Source organism: Zootoca vivipara, chromosome Z2 (genome assembly GCF_965207765.1).
Source record: "Zootoca vivipara chromosome Z2, rZooViv2.hap1.1, whole genome shotgun sequence".
NCBI classification, from domain to species: Eukaryota; Metazoa; Chordata; class Lepidosauria; order Squamata; family Lacertidae; genus Zootoca; species Zootoca vivipara.
In genome coordinates this window covers 41737485-41764567 of record NC_142585.1, presented here as the reverse complement: position 1 = coordinate 41764567, position 27083 = coordinate 41737485, and the positions used below count along the sequence as shown (strand labels likewise).

Sequence of the window (27083 nt, the reverse complement as noted above, 5' to 3'; positions counted from 1 at the left end):
CGCTCTATACCTGCAGCTCTCAGGGTGGTTCACAGAATAAAATCAGAATATAAAACCACAAAATACATAATCAAAATAAAAACAGCAACAACCCAATAACCCCCTTCAACACATTTTATAAAGGGCATTGGATGTCAATCAAATCAACCAAAGGCCTAGTTAAAAAGGAACATTTTTGCCTGGAGCCTAAAGGCATATAATGAAGGCATCAGGCAAATTTCCCTGGGGGGGAGCATTCTACAGATGGAGAGCCACTGCAGAGAAGGCCCGTTCTTGTGTTCTCACCCTCTGGACCCCTCCAGGAGGCAGCATACGAAGAAGGGCATCAGAAGACAATCTCATGGAAAGAGGTGGGCCTTGATGTATTGCGAACCTGAGCCATTTAAGGCTTTATAGGTCAAACCCAGCACTTTGAATTGGATCTGGAAACTAAATGGTAGCCAGTGCAGTCCGACAAGGAATGATGTAATAGGCTCAAACCGTCCTGCTGCAGTGAGCAACTTGGCTGCTGAATTCTGCACTAGCTGGAGTTTCCGAACCATCTTCAGAGGACGCTCTATGTATAACACATTGCAGTAATCCAACCTTGAGGTTACCACAGCATAGACAACAGTAGTTAGGCTTATCCCTGTCCAGATAGGGGTGTAGCTGGGCCACCAGCAGAAGCTGGTGGAAGGCACTCCGGGCCACTGAGGCCACCTGAGCCTCGAGCGACAGCAAAGGATCCAGGAGTATCCCCAAGCTACGAACCTGCTCCTTCAGTGAAAGTGTAACCCCATCAAGAGCATGCAATCTCCCACCCAGCTGATCTAGGGAACCACCCACTAAGTGCCTCGGTGTTATCTGGATTGAGTTTCAGTTTGTTGGCTCCCATCCAGTCCATTACCGAGGCAAGACACCAGCCCAGCACTTCCATTGCATCACCTGCAGATGAAAAGGAGAAATAGAGCTGAGTGTCATCAGCATACTGCTGACAATGTACTCCAAACCTCCAGATAACTCCACCCAGTGGTTTCATGCAGATGTTAAACAACATAGGCCATAGGGGATAGGATTGAGTCCTGCAGAACCCCGCAGTGCTACCCACCCCTAGCTTGGAGAGTCACTCCAGAAGGATACCATGGCCAGTGGTATTAAAAGCCGCTGAGAGATCAAGGAGAATTAACAGGGTCATGTTTCCCTTGTCTCTCTCCTGACAGAGGTCATCATACAGGGCAACCCAAGCAGTTTCTGTGCCAAAACCAGGCTGAAACGCCGACTGCAATGGATCCAGAAAACGAGTTTCTTCCAAAGGTGCCTGGATTTGGTCTGCAACCACTCACTCCAGAACCTTGCTCAGGAAAGGGAGATTAGCAATTGGCCAGAATGAAATGTCAGGGGGAGAGTGGGGAGGAGGAAGGGGATACTCAAAAAACCAAAAGTCACCGCAGTCTTCCAGGATGGTTGGAAGCATGGCTGCTTGGGCTGCAACCCAGAGCATCTGGTGAAGGAAATGATTCATTATTGGGCTTGGCAACGCTACAAAATTGGATGACTTCACAGATATTTCCCATCTGCAATTACTCCAGATCATCCTCTGGGTTAAACAACGTGGTCATAGTACACACAGAGGTGTGAATGTGGAAATTGAGTGGCATTAAATAAGAGACACTTGCACACTGCCATGAGGCTTCCCAATGTCGTTGAAACTAAATCAAGCCCAGGAGCAAAGGAGCCGGGAGACTGGCTTTGGTTTTGATGCTGACTGAAAACAGAGTTTAGAACAGGGCATCTGTGCATTTTCTGTCACCATACAAAATGCAGCTGCCAGGAGCAAATATTATGGTGTAAAAGCAAAATAAATTGGATGGGAAATGGTTGAACAGAACCCCATGCCTTGGGATAGGGAAGAAATTAAATTCAGTTGCCAATTAAAAGAGAACCCACCTAATTCACACCGGCTGAAACAATACACAGGACAAAGCATGGCCATCCTTCAAAATTTGCACGTCTCCAAATTTTGCAATACACTTCTCCAGCTGGGTGATGCGTACAAAAATGCAGATTCTCAGGTAATGACATAACTGACATGCATGCTGTTATGAGAATTTTTGTGGAAAATAACATACAAAAATGCATTATGATAGGGAACACTGCTTTGGAAAAAATGTGTGTGTGGCAAAAAAATGTAAACAAAAATGTGTCTATTGAAAGAAAAATATGCTGACAAATTTTCACGAGGACTTAGAAGAAAAGCACATGGATGTGGAAATGTTGAGAACCGAACAGGAAACTTGGGGGAGGGGATGAGAAACAGAAAAAAATGAAATTGACAAACATGCCCATCCCTACACATGCCAACTAAGCATGCACAGACCTCACAGAGTTCCTTTTTGTACTCCCTCCTCTTTCACCCTCCAGATGCTGCTGAACTACAACTCTCATCAGCTCCAGCAAGGACAAACAGTGGCCAGGAATGGTGGGAATTGTAGTGCAGCAGTGTCTGGAAGGCCAAAGGTTCCTCCCACCTGCATTGGGATTTTCCCTGCTGCTGATATTTTTAGGGGGTATTCTACAAATGTCAGCCGACACCTTCTTCCTGTGCACCGAAGATGCTGCTTTGCTACATCTTCATATTTTAAACAAAATTAAAAAATTCATTCCAGCAGCACCTTAAAGACCAACTAAGTTTTTATCTTGGTATGAGCTTTCGTATCTGAAGAAGTGTGTATGCACACGAAAGCTCATACCAAAATAAAAACTTAGTTGGTCTTTAAGGTGCTGCTGGAAGGAATTTTTGGTTTCGACTACGTCAGACCAACACGGCTACCTACCTGTAACTTCATATTTTACTTCTTCATGCAGTCAAACTATGGAAGTCGCCCCCACATAAGGCAGTGATGGCCACCAACCTGGTTGGCTTTAAAAGCAAATTCATGGAGGGCTATCAACAGCTACATACCATGATGGCTATACTCTACCTCCATAGTCGGAGGTAGCCCCTTCAATCCTTCTGCACAACTCTTACAGGAAAGGAAGACCCAACCTTGGGAAACTCTGTATGAAATTGGAACACACAATGTGAAAAAGAGCCCACAGCAGTGCTCAATGCGCCAATCTGGATGGAACACAGCAGAGAATGAATAACTGAATGGAAGATGCTAAAACAAAGTTAAAAAGGTGGTGTGTGCTGCAGCCAAGATTTTGGTCAAAGTGATCACTGCAGCCCTTTGCAATAATGGAATCCCAAAAATCCAAATTAGTCCCACTGCAAAGCCATTCCAGCTAAGGGGATGGGCTAGATTAAGGTTACCAGATTTTTTTCAATGAATCCTGGGACACTTTTGAACTTCATTTGATTTTGTATGGGGACTGATTTGTAAATCCAGGGACTGTCCCCAGGAAACGGGGATGTCTGGTAATCTTAGGCTAGATGGCCCATTGGGTCATCTCTAAAATTCCAACTCTAAGATTAGATTCTATGAAGCCAAACCCACTGAACTCTGACATCATATGTGACATCATGTTTGGGGCATGGAAAAAGTCAGCTGATTGGTGGTGCCTGTAAACCTCTGTTCAAAATAATCGAACTGAGCCCTATCAGAGCTCTTTGGCATGCAGAAAGTGCAGCATACAGCTTGTGAATCTGGTTAGAGAGTAGCATTCAGCTGTTGCAATCACTCAGAGAGAGATGTTGGTAGAGCAGTAGTATATCACTTGAACAGTTCTAAGCTACCTAGGTAATCTGGAGAAGGCTGTCATGTCTGCTCCTTTGTTCTCAGAGGATAGATCCAAAGTGATCTCTCACCTTGAGGTTCAAAAGAGAAGTGTGAGGAGGAAACTGTAAACAGGTTACAACCTAATACATATCAGTCTAAAACTTAAAAGAGACCAGGAGGTCAGCAAAGAGATCAAAGATACAGGGACAGTCTGGGAATCTGGAGGCCCCTTACTCTATCTGTTTTATCCCCATGTAATCCCTTCTCAGGTACATAGTTGAGCTGTACCCAAACTTCCAAAAGATACAATGTGCAGGGCCGTCTTGAGCAGATCGCGCGCCCTGGTGCTGAGGGGCGGAGATCGCTCCGCCGCCCGCCCCGCCCTCGCAGGGCGCAATTGGTTTCCACCAGAGCCGGGTCTGACAATGTGCACCTAAATTCACAAGCTCTGACAATCAGCTGATCATCAGCATTTACAGACTGCAGGGCACTAGGCTTCACAAGCCCTGATCACCAGCAGATTGTCAGAGCCTTCTAAGTGCTCCACACAGTTTGATCTCAAACCACACAGTCAAACTCAGGCCGTCTGGTGTCACTGTGACATCAGGTAATTGACAGGTTTCTTACCCATCAAAATTGCCCAGTGGGAGAGCAGAAAGCTAACCATTTGGCCTGCCAGTCATGTCCAATTCCCTGCCTCCCCCCACTAGTCACAACCTCCCTTTCAATGCCACGCTAGACCAGTTTTGGCAGGGAGCAAACAATTCCTACTTTCCTGCCTCCAGCTCTGCAAAGTTAAAAAATCATTCAGCAGAATTTCCCAGGCTTCAGACCCTCAGAGGGGAGGAAAAGCTGGGGGGGGTGGGGGTGAATGAAGGCATATAAAGTTTTATAGTGTTTATATTGCTTAATGTTCCAAAGCCTGCAGGAAAATCTGTTAAGCATCATGATCTATCCCTAACTGCGGCAAGGTTATGTGTGTGTGTGTGTGTGTGTGTGTGTGTGTGTGTGTGTGTGTGTGTTCCCTTTTGCTAGACATTAACCATCCCTAAAGCATGCAAGCCAATACAAGGCAGCTGGTCTTACATGAGACGGAAGGAAATGGGGAGGAGGTTACTTATAGCCAGTTGCTTCAGAGGCAAGACTTTCTCCCTGCCCCCCAGCTCCACACAATTGATCTCTAAAGCATATGGAGTTGGTAAGTTATCAGAGAATGCAACTGCTACACACAGATCAGGTTTTTACGAAGGGGCCCAAAGAATGTTTTATGGCTTTGGGGTGGTAAGCTAGATCTCTCTCTCTCTCTCTCTCTCTCTCTCTCTCTCTCTCTCTCTCTCTCTCTCTCTCTCCTGATTTATCTTTCCCAGAACTCTACTGTACTTTCTCTACATTCAGGGGACTGAGCTGAATATTTCTACATTTCACTTTCAATGTCAGACTCTAAACCTAAGATTAAAGAAAACAGCCAATTCCCTCACTGCAGACACCAGAAACAGCCCAGAATTGTTTAAGGGAAGTTATGAGTGCCTGCCTAGAATGTTCCGATTGTTCCTGGATTTTGTTTTACTTTTTTTAAACTAGAGGCTGCTGCCTCTGCTCATGGTGCCTGTCAGCCCTGCCTACCCACACTTGCCAAGCCTCTCTCCCTTTACATCTTACCCAAACCCTGCTCCTCTCATTGCTCCTTCAAGCCCCCCACTCCTTCACAGAACCTTCAGACCCCTCACAGATCCTCTGTGCCCCCCCGCTTTATTCAAATGTTTGTTGTCGTCTGAAACCACCTTTCGAAACCTCCCTTCTCTTTTGCTCCCCTCCTGACATCATGCAAATCCAGGATTGTGATGCAGCACTACAAATACTCCAATGGGGACTGCATGATGGCAGCCTTACATGTTTATGTATATGGGGGGTGGAATGCATGATTTGTCTGCATGTGCATTTTCTTCCCTCTCTGCTGTGGTTATTCCTGCCCTCCTGAGGTGGCTACCCAGTTGCCTTCCAAACTTTGTGGGATTGCATTGCCAATCATCCCCCATCAGCAGGGGATAACGTCAGAGCTGCTGGGTCCTGAAGTTAAAAAAACAAAACCTGGAGGACCATTCCTGTCCTAGAACTGTACAGAAATCACATGGCTGCCCTCTTGTAAACACTGGGGGCAACTATGCTTTTAAGATAAAACACCTTTTTGCTTCTCTACCCTTTCCAACACCACTGGCCAAGAAAGCTCACCAGGGCCAATCCATGGGGGAAGGATACCACGAAAGGGCGCATTTTGCTCAGGATGCCCTTAAGCCTGGCATTGGCCCTGGGTCCAAGTATTGGATCTAACTGGAAAGACAGTAGAAAAGATCAGATTTCTCCAGTTCTACTCTCCTACTGTTCCTCTGGCTCACCCTGTCCCAATATCATTGCTCTCCAATTCTAGTTTAAATTAAGAAAATTCTTTATCTACCTTCCTCCTGTGTGTGGCCTTCCTCCTGTGTGTGGTTAGGGCTGTTTTAGCTGCACAGTGATCCAACTGGGAGGGGGAGTTTGCTAAAAGTATGAAGAGAAAGGATTGAGAACCTGTGGCCTTCCAGAAGATGTGAGATTCCAACTCCCATCAGCCTCAGGCAGCATGGCACAGGATATATTAAAATGATCAATACCCCACATTCAAAAAGCTACATTTTTTAAAAAATAAAATAAAATCAACAGTTTAAAAAAGATTAAAATATGTCAACATCTATGTCTCTGCATAAAGGTAAAGGTAAAGGGACCCCTGACCATTAGGTCCAGTCGTGACCGACTCTGGGGTTGCGCGCTCATCTCGCATTATTGGCCGAGGGAGCCGGCGTATAGCTTCCAGGTCATGTGGCCAGCATGACAAAGCCGCTTCTGGCAAACCAGAGCAGCACATGGAAATGCCGTTTACCTTCCCGCTGTAGCAGTTCCTATTTATCTACTTGCACTTTGACGTGCTTTCAAACTGCTAGGTTGGCAGGAGCTGGGACCGAGCAACGGGAGCTCACCCCATCACAGGGATTCGAACCGCCGACCTTCTGATCAGCAAGCCCTAGGCTCAGTGGTTTAACTCACAGCGCCATCTGGGTCCCTTATGTCTCTGCATAGGCTTGCCTAAACAAAAATGTTTTAAGAAGGTGCTGAAAAGGCTATGCTATGGTAAAGGTGCCTGCCTGGTATCAATAGGAAGGGAGTTATGAAATGTGGGGGCTGCCATACTGAAAGATTGGTTTCTTACAACTGCACAGTATGTATTAAGTGGCACCTATAACAGCGCCAGTTCTGCAGTGAAGTAGCCACAAACTGCCGTTTGTTAAGGGTGCTGAAAGTTCTGCAATACCATTTTAAAGGGCTATGAAACCACTTTGAACATGCAGGCCCCCCCACAAATAAACCTGGAAACTGTGGTATCTTAAGGGTGCTGAGAGTGGTTAGGAGACCCTTATTCCCCCCATGGAGCAACAATTTCCGCAGTGGTTTTAACCATCAATTACACTTCCAGGGAATTCTTGCTGTGTGTGGGGGGGGGGGAGAAGTATCTCCTAGCAACTTTCAGCACCCATAACATGCTATGTTTCCTAGGATTCTTTGAGGGAACATGACAGGCTAAAAATATTTCTTCATTGCAGATTACATGATCCTTGTGGCCTCTTCCATCTCTACAACTGAATCATGTATGGTGCAGATTTGGCCTTCAACAACCTAAGGAGCTTCATTCTTAGCAAAGGCTTTGAACAATGTGTTGGAAAGATGACAAGTGATTTACAAGTTTGATAGTGACAAGTTGGAGATGGGAGGTTGATGAAACTGGGGGCTCTGCAAATGATCAGTTCAGGCATAGGACTTACTGTATACTAAGTCACAGAAGATGAAAGGGATGTCAAGTGCTAATGACAGCACTTAAAATTAAGGGGAAGTGGGGGAGGTGGGAGAGATGAAGAGTGAAAGCTGACCTTTGACCCTTGTGTTCTTTTTCATTTCCCTCCTAAAGTCAGCGCCTAAGACTTTAGGACCTAGCAGATTTATTGCCAATAGTTATTTCAACCACTCACTCTAGGTCATTCCCATACAGCTGTTTCTACTATCTTATTTATTTATTACTTACTAGTATCTTATCTAAAAATTGATTCAATTCAGGGATGGAGAGGTCTGTCTATTTCCGGTCTGCAAGTTTTGCTTCCATACTATCACATGTCTGTCTTGCTTTCTGTGGCTGTGTTCTTTTTAATTGCATGAAAATTTGCTTTTAAATGGTACACATTTCCCTCAAAAAGATTCAAACACACACACACACACACACACACACACACACACACACGAGAGACAGAACTGCACAATCCAAAGGAGAGCTGTGTTCCAAGCCATGCATTAGTTTGGGAAATGGAAATAAGGTTGACTCGCTTACAAATGCAGGTGAAACAAAATTTGCAAGCACATCCCTTATTCTAGGTTGTCTACAATAGCATTAAAGCAACCAGCATTACAACTTCTATTTCCAGCAGTTTTGTTTTTTTGTTAAAACCGATAGTAATCACAAACATGGAACAAAGGGAGCAACCTCTTTTAAAAAGTCATAAAATGCTGCTTTAAAGTAAGTGGTCTATATCAGGGGTGGCAACTCCCAGAGACTGCGATCTATTCACAGAGTTAAAGACTGGCAGTGATCTACCCCCTTTTGGGGGCTTCAGGTCAAAGTTGTTGAGCTTTTTTTTGGGAAGGAAAGCCCTGTTTCTAGAGGTACAGGTTATTGAGCTTTTTTTTTAGGGAGGGGGACAGCCACATTTTTGGGGGGTGCAGGGCAGAAATGTTGAGCTTTTCTAAGGGGAGCCATACTTGTTGAGCTTCTTTGGGGGGAACCAGTGATCTACCATGATCTACCACAGACGTCCAATGATCTACCCGTTGGACGTGCCTGGATAGGATATAGCAGTACCGTGGCGCAAGCACTTTAAAGCACTATGATACCATTTTAAACAGTCATGGATTCACCCAAAGTTTTTTGGGGAAACTATAGTTTGTTAAACGTGCTGAGATTTATTAGGAGACTGCTACTGCCCTCACAGGACTATAATTCTCAGAGTGCACCAGGAAGAGGGATTGATTATTAATATATTCTGCTCTATGTGCTCACTCTTTCGATTTCAGCGATGAGGATCAGCAGCTTTTTCAGATGTTTCTGGGCTCCAACTCCCATCAGTGCCAACTATCATGGCCATTGGGTCAGGGATGATGGAGCCCAACAGCTGGAGAATCACAGTTTCCCTTTACACAGAGACTATACAGGACCTCACAGGACAATTGTAAATGCTACCTGAGTGAAGTATATGTCCAGTGATACTAATGCTCAACAGCGATGAATGCCAATTATTTTCTTTTTTAAAAAATAAATTTTTATTAAGATTTTGTAATTGCAAATTCCAAGTATCACATACCATTTTCCAATCCTACCTTACCATTACATTTACAATCCTCTCCCTCCCTGCCTGACTTCCCAACTTCCCTTCTGGTTTGTTACATTATTTGTTGTACAGTCATACCTTGGTTTAAGTACGCTTCGGTTTGAGTACTTTCAGTTTAAGTACTCTGCGGACCCTTCTGGAACGGATTGATCCACTTTCCATTACTTTCAATGGGAAAGTTCACTTCAAGTTAAGTATGCTTCAGGTTAAGCATGGACTTCCAGAACCAATTACACTCATACTTCAGGTTAAGTACACTTCAGGTTGAATACTCCGCGGACCCGTCTGGAACGGATTAATCCACTTTCCATTACTTTCAATGGGAAAGTTCGCTTCAGGTTAAGTATGCTTCAGGTTAAGTACAGACTTCCGGAACCAATTGTGTACTTAAAACTGAGGTATCACTGTATTCTGCATGTATATATACTATTAAATGTTGTTACATTGTCACCCTCTATGTTTAAATTGAATAAAGTTGTGAAAGTTTGTTCAAATCCTGCCAGTGAGCCCATCTCTTTTTGTTGTTTCTGCAAGTAAGTTGTAAATGGTTCCCATTTCTTTTTAAAGTCACTGTTATCTTTTTCATGCAATTTGTTAACTTTGCTAAGTCTGCATAGTCCATCAGTCTTTCTTGCCATTGTTCTTTCGTTGGTGTTCCTCCAGATTTCCAGTTTTGAACTATTAAAGTTCTTGCCGTGGTTGGCGCATACATACAAATGTCATTTTAAACCCTTTTTTCAGTTAATTGTAGATCATTTCCCAATTTTTTAAAACAATTCTACAGCCAATTATTGTTTTCAACGGTCCTTGCATGATCATAATTACATGAAGGTGTGAATCCATCAATTTTGTATTCTCTGCTCTTCACATTTTTCTAGTGTGAAGTTCAGTTCTCTGCTGTTCCACATATCAGTTTGTGAATTCTATTTTAAAGAGTCCTTTTGAACATTCACCAGGTTTTTTAGTGTGACTCCACCACAGTGCCAGGTGGGTTGGGATGCTTCTGGGACCAAATATGGTACCGGTCCTTGACATATGGGGGGGGGGGTTGTCTGCCCATCATACCTGAGAAGCACTGCTTTAATACACACTTTTATTGCAATTTACCCTAATATAAAACATTTTGTATGTTATTTTCACCAATACATGCAAACTGGTTCACACTTTGCACAAGTTTATGAATTACTGTACATGTTACATTGCTGAAGAACTGCACTGCAAAATTCAGAAAAGTGTGAATGTCAAAGGCTGATTGCAGTTTGCTTATTGTTTCAGAAAGTGTAAAGTAGGCAGGCTGACCTTTAAAAGTGAATTGAATTTCTCCTCCAAGTGTAGTGTGGTGTAGTGGTTAAGAGTGATGGACTCATAATCTGGTGAACCAGGTTCACGTCCCCACTCCTCCACATGCAGCTGCTGGGTGACTTTGGGCCAGTCACACTTCTCTGAAGTCTCTCAGCCTCACTCACCTTACAGAGTGTTTGTTGTGGGGGAGGAAGGGAAAGGAGAATGTTAGCAGCTCTGAGACTCCTTGGGGTAGTGATAAAGCGGGATATCAAATCCAAACTCTTCTCTTCTTCTTCTAAACAGACACATTGCCACCCCAAGTGTTCTGTTCATGAGATATATATTGTGTTGGATACAAGTCAAGGAATTAACGGTTGGTGGAAAAAACCCAAGTTAAACCAATATCTGCCAAGTGCAAGCCAGAGCTGTGGGATGAAAGACAGGGCCCATTACATGGCATCGTGAGATTGCCTTGGTGTCCGCTCATTTACAGAATTACGGCTACGAAAATATCAACAGGCTAACAAGGTTGTACAGGCGACCTAGCAAGGGTGGGCCTGTAATCTGCTTATTATAAATAAGACCCACCAAGGATGCCCATTCAGTGTGACTTTAGCAGCTTAAAGGCTTAGTCTGCTAAGGGGGACGAAACACTAAAGACTCTAGATTGGCCTCTTGTTTTGACAAATCCAGCTAATTGGCACAGGATAACTTTCACTTCAGATAAATCTGAGAAGGACTGGGAGACAATGGCAGAGTCCAGCTTGCCTATGGTGTCAGACACCTGGGTTCAAATCTTTACTCAACCATGAAGCTTGCAGGATGATCTTTAACATGCATTATCTCTTCCACTAACTAAAATGTCACTTCACAAAATGTTGCAGGATGGAGCTCCTCTTCAGGAGCTAGGCCAACCACAGTGCCCATTTCCTGGATACTCCATCCCAGGGGTCAACAAACGTTTTCAGCAGGGGGGTGGTCCACTGTCCTTCATACCTTGGGGGGGGGGCAGACTATATTTTTTTGGAGGGGGAATGAATGAATTCCTATGCCCTACAAATAAACCAGAGATGCATTTTAAATAAAAGGACACATTCTACTCATGTAAAAACACACTGATTCCTGGACTATCCGTGGGCCGGATTGAGAAGGCGATTGGGCCGGATCCGGCCCCCGGGCCTTAGTTTGCCTACCCATGCTCCATCCCATTCCAGTTCCAACTTTCCATGTCTTTCCCCCTCACTGCCCAGGCAGTCAGCATTCTGTTTTCACTGAATGATCCATCTAGATCAGTATTGGTTGCTTATTTAATTTTCAGAATGACCCACGTCAGAGGTTTGATTCTCCTTGTTTAGGCCTCCCTTGAGATGGTGGTTTTCCCTCATTGGGGGCGGGCATCAGTTATCACTGCATATGTCTATCAAGAAGAAATTTGCTTCTTGCTTAAGAAATAATGCTTTGGATCTATTGTTAGGTACATTGATTTCAATGGGCTTACTTTGTTCTTAATTTGTGTGTGTCCACAGATCTAATCGATCAGTCATTTACATCAACTGACTAGCTGCTCATCCAGGAGCCAATATTATACCAATTCTGTTACAGCTGAATTGCCACTTTGCAACTAATATTAAAGGCCCTAAATGGTTTCGGTCCAAGAATGGATACCTAAAGGTGTATCTCCTTCTGTGCCCACTTGTCTGTTCCCATCTCCATGTCCCAACTAGAGAGGAAGCATGGATAGATTGAACAGGAGACCAAAGGCCATTATAGATTATAGAACAACTTTCCATGCAAAATGGGTTTGGCCTCTTCCTTGCTGTATTTTTTGATGGCGACTGAATACCTTTTTGTTTCTGAGTAATAAAGACCATGATGCTTTTGAATTATGGTGCTGGAGGAGACTCTTGAGAGTCCCATGGACTGCAAGAAGATCAAACCTATCCATTCTTAAGGAAATCAGCCCTGAGTGCTCACTGGAAGGACAGATCGTGAAGCTGAGGCTCCAATACTTTGGCCACCTCATGAGAAGAGAAGAATCCTTGGAAAAGACCCTGATGTTGGGAAAGATTGAGGGCACTAGGAGAAGGGGACGACAGAGGACGAGATGGGTGGACAGTGTTCTTGAAGCTACGAACATGAGTTTGACCAAACTGCGGGAGGCAGTGCAAGACAGGAGTGCCTGGCGTGCTATGGTCCATGGGGTCACGAAGAGTCGGACACGACTAAACGACTAAACAACAACAACAATAAAGACCATGAGATTCAGATTCAAATTCCTTTTGCGTTCCCTAACAATCCATTGAAGGGCTTTGTTTGCAACATCATCCCACTTGGAATCATACAGCTTCTGCCTTCCAGCACATAAAATGAAAACACAAATCCTCTTGCTTCCCATGGGCAATAATGTGCAGTTGCAGACTGCCCCAAAATCCCTGGGTGTAGGGCGGTATAGAAATTTAATAAATAAAATAAAAATACCCGGTGCAGGGACTTGAGAAAAGTGTTTAATATTTAAAACAGACACACAATTAAAAAGAAAAAAAGTTTCATATCTGTAGATAGGACATGACACTTTTTTAATTAAAAAATGTAGTTTAGTCTTCTGCTTTATCCAAAACATAAAAAGCACCATAATTGGCATTTGGAGAGGGAGTTTGATGGCGGGGAGGTATCTTGATATTCCTCAACTCAGAAAAGAAATCTGAACGCTTAACCATTAAAAATAATTATGTTATTTATTAAAAATAAAAAGTTATGCTTTTAATGGTACCAGCACAGAATTTCTCAGTAGAATTTTTATTAGCAATGAAGACTATTTGGTCCACTGCAAAAGGGAAATCAGCTTTTTGTATTAACTAAACACAATGCTATCTAGAGTTCCTTCATCTAAATCAGTCCCAGGCCACCATAACTGGACATTCTGGGGTAATGCATAAGAATTCCACTCACCTGCTTCCTTGGTATTTCCATCCTGAATAGATTAAATGGAAAGGAGGCATTCTAATTGATGTCAGATGCCTCAGCCCCCTTTTGTTCCCCTCTGCTTTCCACCCACACACCATAGGAGGAAGAGGAGGAAGAATCACTCCAACCAATGTTGTTTCACTGATCTAGATGCCAGTTCAGGCCACTTAGACTCAATTACACAGGTTCACAAGAGAGGTCAAAGTAAGGAGTGGCTTAAAAATGCCCCAGAGGTCAAGAACCCAATGCTGCTGCTTTAAAACTCCCCAGGACCCTGCCCATCAGCCTATCACCCTGATTACTGCATCTGTAAAACCAATTACAGCACAAGCTTCATCTGTTTGCAATAAGATCCTCATTTACAGCAGTTTTGAGGACCTCCAGTTTCATCTCTGCGGCTCTACAGGTTTTTCTGCTTGTTGGTGAGGTGTCTGCTGTTTTCCCACTCTGAGTCCTTTCATAAGGTAAGAGGACAGTACTCAAACCATTAACCTAATTCTCATGAAAACTAATAAATCATTATGCTGCTTCTGCAGTAATTCAACCAGTTCTGGGTAAAGCTGGGAGAAACAGTCAATTTAGGCTTCCTTCAGTTTTCCAACCTTAAAAAAAATTAAAGTCCTCTCTAAAATTCATCAGACATAGGTATACATTTTTCTATGAAATTTCCCCCAATTGCACAGATGTTTTTGGCCAGCAGTTTCCCTAATAGAATAGAAATATATTTTTAATGCATTTTAAACTTTTGTACACCTGAAGGAATGGGTTCAGAATCTATTTTTATGTATAGGTTATCTTATTTTTATCTTGTTGCACACAACATTGAATTTTAAAGCCTCAAACTATAAAGTGGTTTATAAGTTGGATGCAAAACACCAATTTGTACTGAACCATTATTTTGTGTCTGAATCTTAATGAACCTCGGGATTCTAGGGAGAAAGAGAAAAGGATCCCATAGATGCCATGTCTGTCCACTCTTGAGCTACAATACTGGAGCCAGTAATTTGTCACAAGATGAATAGAGGGAGCATATCTAAATTAAAAAGGACAAACCTGACCTCTACTTGACTTCAATTTAATAAACAGGCTAGCTCTTCCCTTGGGCTAAATTGATTTGACCTGTGTCCACAAACATATAAATTTTACTCGCTGCACATTTACCGTAAGGGCAAAAAATAATAATGACACACATCTGTTCAATAAGGCCATTAAACATGTCATGTCATTTCAGGTATGGGGTGATCAGCAATGGAAATAAAAGGTAAAGGGACCCCTGACCATTAGGTCCAGTCGTGACCGACTCTGGGGTTGCGCGCTCATCTCGCATTATTGGCCGAGGGAGCCGGCGTATAGCTTCCAGGTCATGTGGCCAGCATGACAAAGCCGCTTCTGGCAAACCAGAGCAGCACATGGAAACGCCGTTTACCTTCCCGCTGTAGCGGTTCCTATTTATCTACTTGCATTTTGACGTGCTTTCGAACTGCTAGGTTGTGACACACATCTGTTCAATAAGGCCATTAAACATGTCATGTCATTTCAGGTATGGGGTGATCAGCAATGGAAATATGTAACTCCAAAAAGTGAAGTTAGGCAGAACCCTCACAAGCCTTCACTAATATACAGTGGTACCTCAGTCTAAGAACAGTCCGGTTTAAGAATGATTTGGTTTACAAACTCCGCAAAACCGGAAATAGTGTCTTGGCTTGAGAACTTTAGCTTGGTCTAAGAACGTAAGCTGAATGGTGGAAGGGCACCGGTGGCGGGAGGCCTCATTAGGGAAGACGCGTCTCGGTTTAAGAATGGTTTCGGTTTAAGAACAGACTTCCGGAACAGATTAAGTTCGTAAACCAAGGTACCACTGTACTTGCATTCAGGACTGGTACTGGGTTTGAGGGGGCACTGGGGAAGTTTCCCTGCTGAGACACCTCCTCAGTTAGTGAACGCTGCTTGAGACAGCTGTCAAAAGCACAGCTGTGCTGTGGATGGCTAGATGTACCTGCCATTTTAATTTCCCGCAGTGCCTTTATATCAGAGATTATGGCCCTCATGATGCTATTGGACCATATGAGGAATGAAGGAAGCCACTCGGGCGCCTTGCGCAGCGCGCCCAGGGGCAGGGCAAGCCACCTGTAGGGGCGGGGCACACCCCAGGCCTCCAGAGACTGCCTGCCTCCTCCCACTCAGCTGCCCTACAGCTGGGGGGGGGAGGCAGTGGGCGGGCCGTTTGGGCAGCGTGGAGCCTGAGCATGCCCAAGACACCACATCTCTTCTGGCTCGGACACGCTGCAGGCCCCGCAGTAAGTGCTGCCCGGCATTTTGTCACCCCCCCTCAGTAGTGACACCTGGGGTGGCCTACAGTCACCCACCTCACTTCCTCCACCCCTGGGGTGATGCTCTGCCCTGCCACCAGCGGAGATGCTGGGTTTTGCCAAAATCTCACAAGATCTTCTGCTTCTCACAAGATCTTCTGCTTCTTTGCACAACTCAGGTAAGGGAGGTGTCAGTGGGTGGACAACACGTCAGCACATCCCCCCAAATGGGACATGTCAGCCCCTACTCCTTAGACCTGACTTTAAACAAGAGCTCTTCAAAGAGAGGGCACCTTCAAAGAGGGGGTTGTCCTCTGTAAAGTAGGTCAGATGGCCATCCTATCAGTGAAGCTCTGAAGGATCTGCAGAACCTCAGGAGATACCATAGGAACAAAGACCAACAGATACAAAAAGGCAAATTAACAGCTGCAGAGGAGAATTTTGCTTCAGCTTCTGCCCCTGCTCTGACCCAGATATAATCACCTACTCGCTCATTTATTCTTCCTACTTGAAAATGGCCAGCTAAAATGTCCCGCAGGGAAGTGGCTCTTAACCCCTGCTGCCTAGGCATAAGAACTTCATGACCTCTAGCTTTGCAGAAATTCAGCTGCCTGCAGGCAATTAAAAAAAGATGTAGCCAAAGTTCAATTAAAATAATTAGGCTTCTCTGTCATGAACCTAAGAGACATAGACAAGGCTGAGGCCTCAGCACCAATTTATCATGAATGCCTAGCTGTTGGCAGCAGGCAAACATAACAGTTGTGGTGTAGTGGTTAGAGTGCTCGACCAGGACCTGGGAGACCAGGGTTCAAATCCCCACTCTGCCATGAACTCATTTTCAACATAAACCCCCTCACAGGGTTATTGTAAGGATAAAACGGAGTGGAGGGGAATTAATGTATGCCACCTTGAGCTCCTTGAATAATAGAATTGGAAGGGACTCAAGGGTCATCTAGTCCATGCCCTGTAATGCAAGAATCTCAACTAAAGAATCCCTGACAGATGGCCATCCAACCTCTGCTTAAAAACCTCCGAGGAAGGAGAGCCCACAACCTCCCAAGGGAGACTATTCCACTGTCAAACAGCTCTTACTGTCAGAAAGTTTTTTCATATGTTTAGTTGGAATCTCCTTTCTTGTAACTTGAAGCCATTGGTTCGAGTCCTACCCTCCAGAGCAAGAGAAAACAAGCTTGTTCCCTCTTCCATGTGAAAGCCCTTGAGATATATGAAGATGGCTACTATATCTCCACTCAGTCCCCTCTTTTCCAGGCTAAGCATACCCAACTCCTTCAAAGTGCTCCTCATAAGGCTTAGTTTCCAGACCCTTGACCATCTTGGTTGTCCTCCTCTGCACATGTTCCAGCTTGTCAACATCCTTCTTAAATTGTGGCGCCCAGAACTAGGGGGGCAGTGGTGGTTGGTACCAATTGGGACATAGAATGCAGGGCAACCAACAATAGGTGGCACCAGAGCCAATGATACAGCCAGAGCCAATGATATGCTAAGCCAACTGTTACAAGGTTTGTCCCCATCCTTCTCCTCCCTGCTGAATTCTTCAACACTGAGACTAAGGAGGAGGAGAAAGCTGACATGCAGGATCACCTTCTGGATTGTAAGTCGCTGTTGTTGTTGTTGTTTAGTCATTTAGTCATGTCCCACTCTTTGTGACCCCATGGACCAGAGCACACCAGGCACTCCTGTCTTCCACTGCCTCTCGCACTTTGGTCAGACTCATGTTCATAGCTTCGAGAACACTGTCCAACCATCTCGTCCTCTGTCATCCCCTTCTCCTTGTGCCCTCCATCTTTCCCAACATTAGGGTCTTTTCCAGGGAGTCTTCTCTTCTCATGAGGTGGCCAAAGTATTGGAGCCTCAGCTTCAGGATCTGTCCTTCCAGTGAGCATTCAGGGCTGATTTCCTTCAGAATGGATAGGTTTGATCTTCTTGCAGTCCATGGGACTCTCAAGAGTCTCCTCCAGCACCATAATGCAAAAGCATCAATTCTTCGGCGATCAGCCTTCTTGATGGTCCAGCTCTCACTTCCATACATCACTACTGGGAAAACCATGTAAGAAGGAAGGCAGAAAGGTGGGGTCTGGCAGAAGGCAGATTGAGGTTGGTGGGCCTGGGCTCCATTCACCCTAATGGACCAGCCTCCACTGGAGGTAAGCTCACAATGATTTTGTCACGTAAATTAGGTTGAGGGAGGCTGGCTGGCTGATGATCACCCTGTGATCATCATATGGGGGGGGGGAGTAGTTGAACTTTGATCTCCAATCTACCACACAGACTCTATGAGCTATGCATCTGTTATGTACTAAGCTTGGATCCTAGAACAATAGGCAAGTAGGATCCTAGAATGCATGAACCGATTGGCTTGCAGGAAAAGACCAATCAGGCTCCAGGAGGGAAGCAGAACCAGCCAATCAGACGGGACTCATTGTGTAAATAATGTGTCACAGTGGCCGGATGGGACTACTTCAGAGTAACGACTCTACACCGCTCTGCATTTTATCTTTTTATTGGTGCTGCGTATTTACAGTGCTAAAGGTAGAGCTATTTACAGAGACACATCTTCTCAGCTTGAATCAGTACCTCCGAATGGCGTTTGGCGCGTCTTGCGCCAGCATAACAACTTGGGGAGCCCCATCCTCTTCCCCCGACGCTTTCTGCGAAGTTCCGGAGTTGGGGGGATGGGTCTGCCCCCCTTTCTTCCTCCTTCCTGTCCCACCTGGGACGCTGGCTCTTCTACCCTGCCAGAGCCTTGGACCCCACTTCCTGTTTCCCCACTTGAGCTGGAGCTTTCCCTGCTCTCCGTCGTGCTCTGGGCTGGGCTGGAACTCAGGAGGGGAGGGGCTTCGCGATACCCCTTGCCCCTCACATCCATCCCCCTCCCAGGCCCCCCTTCCTCCCTCCCGAGAGGCTGCACGGGTGTCGGTGGTGACTGAAAGCCTAAAAACTCCGTGCTGTCCGAGCCGGTTGGTGTGAACACCTCCCCCCATTTCCCTTGGCCCCCTCCTTCCTCCTGGGAAGAGGGAAAGCCCAAAAAGTCCGTGGCCTCAGAGCTGGTGGGGGTGAAAATCTGCTGCCAGTCCACCTCTTCTCCTGACTGAGTGGACCTCGGAGATACCCACATCTCCTCCTCCGTGTCCTCAAACTCTGCTTCCCATCTCCATGGTGAACTGCTTTCCCCCTCCTGTGCTTCCTCCTCCTCCCCCTCCCTTTCCATGTGCCAGGGCTTGGGCCTGTGTGGGAAGAGGGCGTGGAATTCTTCCACTAAGAATTCCTCCTGTATCTGGGTGGCTGGGACCCATTCATTTTGGGATGGCGGTTGGGGGAGTGGCTTCTCCTGCGACCGTGGGAACCAAGCCCGCTTTGCGCGCGTTGCTTGCTTGTCGTTCCACCGGGATTCCTGTCTCACCCCCACCGCCAGAGCCGCTTTGCTCAGCTGATCCATATTACTGGGCTTTGGACCTCTCGAGAGCTCATCTTTCACATCCTCATTCAACCCCAGGTAGAACGCCGCTTCCATCGGAGGCGATTGCAGTTCCCACCCCAGTCTGTGCACCAGCATGGTGAATCTTGACCAATATTCGCGAACTGTCATTGTTCTTTGTCTTAAATTATGCAGTTCCTCTTTGGTCTGGTCCAAATGGCTATCAGCCGCATACATGGTTTTTAAAGCCTCCAAAAATAGTTTGACATCCTTCATGCAAGGATTTTTTGTCGCGATTAACGGTCTCAGCCACTCCCTGGCTCCCCCGGTAAGGTGTTCCACAATAAACGCTACTCTGTGCGCATCATCAGGGAACTCATCATGGTGCAGCTCAAGAGCATACACGATCTCAGTCTCAAAGCCATGATATTCCCTCGGGTCTCCATTGAACTTGCTTACTAGGGTCCCTGCTCTCCTTCCTGGCAGCACTTGGAGTTGGGCTCCCCCTCCTCCCTTGTTTTTCTCTGCATCCAACTTGTTTTGGAGGTCCACCGCTACCGCCCTTAACTGCTGCTCTTTCTCCTGAAGTGCTCTCACCTGTTCAGCAAGATTGTGCCTGTCCTCTTTGACTTTCTCCGTTTCTTGCTTAGCCGCCTTTAATTCCCCCTGTGCCTGCAACGCCAGTTGCTGCAGGTCCTGCTGGGCTTTCTCCGCGATCTGCCGCCATTTCTCCGCTTCTGGCGCGCTCATCCCGGCAACTCCAAAGTAGCCCCAAAAAAGATTCGGAGGTAGCTGTCACAGTGGCCGGATGGGACTACTTCAGAGTAACGACTCTACACCGCTCTGCATTTTATCTTTTTATTGGTGCTGCGTATTTACAGTGCTAAAGGTAGAGCTATTTACAGAGACACATCTTCTCAGCTTGAATCAGTACCTCCGAATGGCGTTTGGCGCGTCTTGCGCCAGCATAACAACTTGAGGAGCCCCATCCTCTTCCCCCGACGCTTTCTGCGAAGTTCCGGAGTTGGGGGGATGGGTCTGCCCCCCTTTCTTCCTCCTTCCTGTCCCACCTGGGACGCTGGCTCTTCTACCCTGCCAGAGCCTTGGACCCCACTTCCTGTTTCCCCACTTGAGCTGGAGCTTTCCCTGCTCTCCGTCGTGCTCTGGGCTGGGCTGGAACTCAGGAGGGGAGGGGCTTCGCGATACCCCTTGCCCCTCACATAATGTATATAAAAGCATGAGGTTTGGGGGGCAATTCAGTCACTATTTTACGAGCTGCAATAAAGAGCATGAAGTCACTACAGGACTCCAAGTATATTTCAGCATCCCTGCCTTGAGCTACTCTTTCCTGGGGCAGAAGAACCAGCACTACAATCCTGCAAGTGCCGCCACCAAAGCAATTTCCTTTTTAAGACCAAAAGAACCCAAAAGATTGGCACATGGCCAAGAACAGACACAGCTGGTTCTTCAGGCCCTGACACTCTTGTACAGAGAGATCTATTGGGAAGGGCACTAGAACAGCTCCCAGAATGCTCCTAAATTTATGGTGAACAGGCTGGCTGCCCTGAAATATTGCTTTCCAAGTCATCAATGCCCACTTTCTAACACAGATATTTCTGCACCCTTGGCAGTGATAAATCTAAGCCACCAGCAACCCCCCTCACCCTTTGTGACCTATCCCTGCCATGAATCAAACAAGACCAGACATAAAAGTAAAAGGCGAAAGATTTATAGGATCTGAAGAGAAACCAGAGAGGATTGCTTCCAGAAATGGCAAAAATATATTTCTAAATATATCTGGCAAGGGAAAAAACTGAGGGGGGGGAATATAAACTATAGATAGATGCTAAAGAGAGAGGAGGTTTTCCCCTGCCAGATTATATTATGAAGCTTCTTGCCTATGCTGGTTGAAGGAATGGTTGTCATTGAAGAATCCACAAATCTTAGACCTAGAAGGTCATGATAATATACTTGCCTGGCATGCATATTTGTGCTATGAAAAGTTGAAAGTACCTAAACAATTTACATAAAGTAAATGTACATAAAGTACATAAATAAACCATATACAGTGGTACCTCTGGTTGCGTACGGGATCTGTTCCGGAGGGCCGTTCACAACATGAAAAGCCCGCAACTGAAGTGCCATATCTGCGCAGGTGCATGGCATGATTTGGTGCTTGTGTGCATGCACGAAGCACAATTTAGCGCTACTGCGCATGGGCAAGCAGCGGAACCCAGAAGTAACCCTTTCTGGTACTTCCGGGTCACCGCAGGACGCAACCTGAAAAAACGTAACATGAAGCAAATGTAACATGAGGTATGGCTGTAATTAGGAAAAATTGTATAGAGTATGGGATAAATATAAAAACTTACTGGAAAGAAAAACTCCACTTTGACTTTCACCAGTAGAAGCTATGGGGTGAAGAAGAAGAATATGACGGAAAACTGGGTAACACAGGAATTTGTTAAAGGTGGAAGGTGGAGAATATAAATTAAAAGAGTTTAAGGACTTTCCAAGAATGTTAACATGGATGCAATATCATCATTTAAATGAAGTATTTATAAAGGATAAGAAATGGGGGTTTGCGGGACAAGTAAGTCAATTAGAGAGATCTGTTAGACTGTAATGTTAAAGTGATGTCTAAAATGTATAAGTTACTACTAGAATGGGAGACAACAGATGAACAAGTGAAATCATCAAAGATACACTGGGCAATAGATATTGATCACAATATAGAAATGAAGACATGGGAACGATTGTGGAATATAGATATAAAATGTACAGCATGTTATGGTGTAAAAGAAAATTATATGAAAATGCTATACAGAGGGTATCTAAAACCTACCAGATGGCAAAAATTTATAAAATGAAATTGAATGAATGTTGGAAATGCAAAGAGAAAGAAGGTACCTTTTTCACATGTGATGGTCTTGCAATAAAGCTAAAGCCTACTGAGAAATGATATATAATGAATTGAAAAAGATGTTTAAAATAACATTTGTAAAAAACACACACACATACACACACCAAAAAGCCAACAACTAGAAGCTTTTCTTTTGGGGATTATGGGATCGAGGGTACCAATACAGCCTAGATATTTATTTATGTATGCAACCACGGCTGCAAGAATGATATCTGCCCAATGATGGAAAGAAGAAGCCCTGACAAGACAAGAATGCCTACAGAAATTAATGGACTATGCAGAAATGGTGAAACTTACCGGAAGAATAAGAAACCAAGACAACATACTCTTTAATAGATAATGGAAATCTTTTATCGAATATATACAAACAAATTGTAAAGAAATTAAGACGTTAGCAGAATTATTGTAAAAATGTGCAGTTGCTAAAACGTATATGAAATAGATGGGGGAAAGTATAAATAAATTGGAAATTCTGGGGGAAATAGAGTAAATTTAAGGAACCACAGAAAGAGGGGGAGGGGAGGGGAGTCAAGTTTCAGTATGTAACTTTTTTTACAGTATGTATTTTTTTTCTTGGTTATAATTTAAAATTATATATATAGACATGAAAGGCAAATCTTGGACTGACCCAATGGAAATCAAGCGGATGCCAGGGGCACATCCATCATCAAGATCTTTCAAAGAGAGAAAAGGCAACTCTTAACATCATCCTGGGGAGAGGCAGAAATAAATATTGCAGCTTCCAATTGATGGATGTTTCCCAAACTCTTGCTGAAGGCACTACAGCAGGGGTGGGCCAACTAGGGCATCCCAGGTGCTGGCCAGGGCTGGTGGGAGCTGGAGTCCAACAACATCTGGGTGGCCAAAAGTTCCCCATTCCTCAGTGTTAAACTGCAGTGTGGAACCTGCAGTCCTCAAAATGCTGCGGGACTCCAGTGCCCATCATCCGATGCCATGTGCTGGATCAAATCAAGGGTTCCTCTCTTCCACCCTTGATGTATTACATTCCTGACCTGAGCCGTTTTAAGGCTTTATAGGTCAAAACCAGCATTTTGAATTGGGCCCAGAAACTAATTGGCAGCTCTATGTATAACTTGGGGAACCTGTTGTAGCCCAAAAACCATGTACCTTCTGGGCAAGGGGGCGGGAAACATGCAAACGTGGGGAGAGCGACACAGCCAATTTTACCTTTGTACAGCAGTCTACTTTCTACACACTCCTCTTTGTCCTCCATCCAGGCAACAAAGAGGTACCATTTATACCACAAAGACCTCATAACCTACCTACTTTCAGCAACCAGAAATGTCATAACCAGACATTGGAGAGACCTGTCAGGAGTAAGCATGGACCAATGGTACCAAATAGTATGGGAAACAGCCTTACTAGAAAAACTAACCAACAAGCTGAAACTGACACGGGGACAAATAGAAGAGGATGCCTTCACCCTGGTATGGTTCCCCTTTATCAAACACACAGCCCAACAAGATAATGACAAAAATTTACCGCCAGCATACAAAACAGTATGGCTAACCTGACACCAAAAGAACACAAGCGAATAAAGGAGAACCTACACAAACAAAGCTGACATCAAGCCCTACACATATTAAGCAAAACAGAACCATCATCACCTAATCCCACCCCCATCCACCCTCCCACCCCCTATCTACCTCGTTTTCCCTCTTTCTTCTTAGTGTCTTAACAAATTTGCAAAAATGATACAGTACATGTAAAAATATGAGAGACACTGCACACACCTTTGTAATTCAAGAAATCTTTAATAAAAAATACTTTAAAAAAAGAAAGAAAGAGTTCTATGGACACATTCCAGCCAGGCAAAAACACTGAGGTTGCAAAGAATGGGGAGGGGTGGGGGTCAGTGAGGGGCATGGCCTGGGGACAATCCCAAGGGAGGTTTCCTCTGCCCTGTTCTAAAAGGTTGAGATCTTGTACACTGCTGTGCAGAATGGTCCTGCATCAAAAGCACAAGTTGCCACCTCCACTTTAGACCAGGACAGCAGCTGCATAGCCTATGGTACTGAATAATTTCCAGGAGCACTTTAGACCACAGAGCTCAGGCCTTACAGACCCATGAGATTGGAAAGGTTATGTGGATCTTTCCTTGAGCAAAGACATTTTGGGCAGTAAGTCAAGCCCACCCCACAAAAAGAAAGAAAAGAAACACAGACCCATCTCCCCCCCCCCCACAAAATACCATAACATAGCTTAGCCAGCAATTTGCAACAGAAGGTTAGCTGTCTGATGTCTGTCATTCATTAAACACCCTAGCTTGACAGATGCTCTTTATAAAAAAGAGAGAGAGAGAGAAGGAAAAACAAAGAATTCTCCTGCAGGTTTCCTAATCACAAAAGAAAGAATTGTTTATAGTAATCTCTTTTTGTTGTTCTGGATTCAGAGCTGATCCTCAGTGCCAGGCTGCAGGCATCCAACCAACTACATATAATGGCAGGTGTTGCAATGTGTGGCACAACCGGGACCCATGAGGATTGGGATCCACTGCCAGCATTTAGGAAGGATGGTCCAGGCAGAGGCAGGGATAAATCGCAAGCAAAGCAGAGGCAGGGAGTCATTTTTAGCCCATGGGCCACATTTCCTTCTGGGCAATCCTCTGGGGGCCACATGCCAGTAGTGGGCAGGGGCAAAAGTAGGTGGAACAATGAGTTCAAAGGTGTATGCCAGACAGGCCATAAACACTCAAGGAGGGTGCGAAGCAGAGACAGGAATTTGATTTGGGGAGAGTCCCAAAGACCAGATAAGTTTGTAGGGCTGCATGTGGCCACTGGGACTGAGGTTCCCCCTCCCTGGGTTAAGATAATCAGGGCGAATGGATCCCTGGAATCTAACTGGATCAGCAAGGATGCTTTGATGGGGAACATTTAACCAGGCCCGTCCTAGCCATAGAGGCTAGTGGTGCGGAGAACCACGGCGCCGGGTGCTGGAGGGCGCTGGAAGGGCGCCAAGTGAGCGCAGGGTTCTGGCGATCTGGCCAGGACTGTGCTCCTTCTCCGAGGACTTCACACTGCGCCTCCTCCTCGTTCCCCCACCGCTGGGTTCCGCTCAGTCGAACTTTGCCACCAGCGCGCGCACAGCGCCCAAGCAGCTCTTGCTGGTCCCGCGGTGCGCACGCTGGTGGCGACGCTTGACTGAGCGGAACCCAGCGCTGGGGAAACGAGAAGGAGGTGCAGCGCGGAGTCCTCGGAGGTGGCCTCCCACTGCTGCCGCGGTCTGCTTGGCACTCCCGGGCCCTTGGAGAGGCTCTGGAGGGGGGCGCTGGAGGGACCTAGCACCAGGATGCTGGATGGGCTTAACACGGCCCTGCATTTAACCCACTTGTGTGGGCTGTGGCTGCTACTGGGGAGACTTCCCTGCCTCTGATGCAGCCAGGGCTGGATTAAGCAAAATAAGCATATTGCTTATTTTCCATTGTCAGATTTTAAACATTAATGGTCACAAAATGCTCAGCTAAGCCTTCATTTTATCTGTTGAAGTATATTATAAATCCCAACAGAACCACCATGCAACAATCCTCTGGGATAGCTCAGTGTCCCCTTGGGTTGTTCTGTTGGGATTTTTAATATACTTCAACAGAGAAAATGAATGCTAGCTGAACATGAGATCTGACAATCCAATCAAAGAATTTGCAATTAGAAAAAAGTAGGAGATTCCCCCCCCCCCAACATAAATAAAGTGGAAGTACAGTATATATAAACAAATATTATTTTCCACCTTACTGTAGGTTTTGTTTCATTTAAAAAATAACATTTTGTTTTACAGTTTATTATTGTTTGTATTCTGAATTGGATATATATGGGAGCACCAAAATCTTTTAAGGGCTTAGCAGTGGTCCTCCAGATGTTTTGGACTACAAGTCCCATCTTCCCTGACCACTGGTCCTGTTAGCCAGGGATCATGGGAGTTGTAGGCCGAAACATCTGGAGGGCCACAGTCCGGGGATGCCTGGCTTAGGGCTTCTAAAGGTCTTAAATCTGACCCTGGATGCAGTGAGAGGTTACTGGGCCAGATTGATACCTTGATCCCAAGGCAGTGCTACTGCTCTTAGCAAAGAGTTGCAATCAGCGCTAGTCCTACTCAAGGCAGACCCACTGAAATTAACAGGCATGAGTTAGATTTATTACTTTAAGTGGGTCTACTCTGGGTAGAACTTGGTGGGATGCTGAATCCTGCAGCACAGTTCTTGACAGGAGTGACACCCTTTCAGCATGTAGCAGCCCTATATTACAGTACATGCTTTCCTAGGAGTAAGTCCCGCTGAGGTCAATGGAGCTCGCTTCTGAAGAGATGTATAGCAGGTTGCACCATAGGGACAATGATTCTGAGGGCGCCTACCTGTGTGTAAGCAGTAATCAGACACATGGGTCAGTCCTACTCAGAACAGACCCACTGAAATCAATGGGCACGATTAACACTGACAGGTCACTTCCTATCCAGGGAATTAAATATACCGGTAACCCAGGGCAAATTAGTCTCAAGTAACACTACAATCTTTAACCTCACTTTCCTGCGAGTAAGCATAGCTGCCAAGTTTTCCCTTTTCTCGTGAGGAAGCCTATTCAGCATAATGGAATTTCCCTTAAAAAGGGGGATAACTTGGCAGCTATGGCGAGTAAGCCTCAGTGAATTCAATTGGACTTACTTCTGAGTAGACACGGTCAGGATCGCAGTGTCAGGGCCACCCCCACAAATGTTTCCGCGTCAATTCCCCCTCCCCCAAGAGCCACCTGCTCGTCTCCCGCTGACCAGGGGCGCTTCCCTCACCTGCAGGCAGCCCCGAGCCGCCGCCGGCTAAGGAGTCCCCTCCATTCCGCTCCAGGTGACTTTGCCCGGCAGTCGCAGATCCCAAACTCCGGCGCCAGAGCAGAAGCAGCGGAAGGAGCAACATCACCGACGGCTTCTCTCGGACAAAGGGCGCTGCCGGAGAGCTCGAGGAGCACCGTTTCCCACCGGGCGGCGGAAAACGGCTTAGAAAGG

The 27083-nt window shown here is 45.6% G+C and overlaps 1 protein-coding gene and 1 pseudogene across 1 annotated transcript in view; both read right to left on the bottom strand.

Annotated features, from left to right (window-relative positions):
• Positions 1-27083, bottom strand: part of COL27A1 (collagen type XXVII alpha 1 chain) — a 111137-nt gene extending 84054 nt beyond the window's left edge. Inside the window, exon 1 of the mRNA XM_088665002.1 lies at positions 26871-27083. Coding sequence (XP_088521128.1) covers positions 26871-26994 — 124 coding nt within the window. The 5' untranslated portion in view covers positions 26995-27083. The remainder of the gene's footprint in view (positions 1-26870) is intronic.
• On the bottom strand, positions 339-2966 carry LOC148686645 (uncharacterized; annotated as a pseudogene).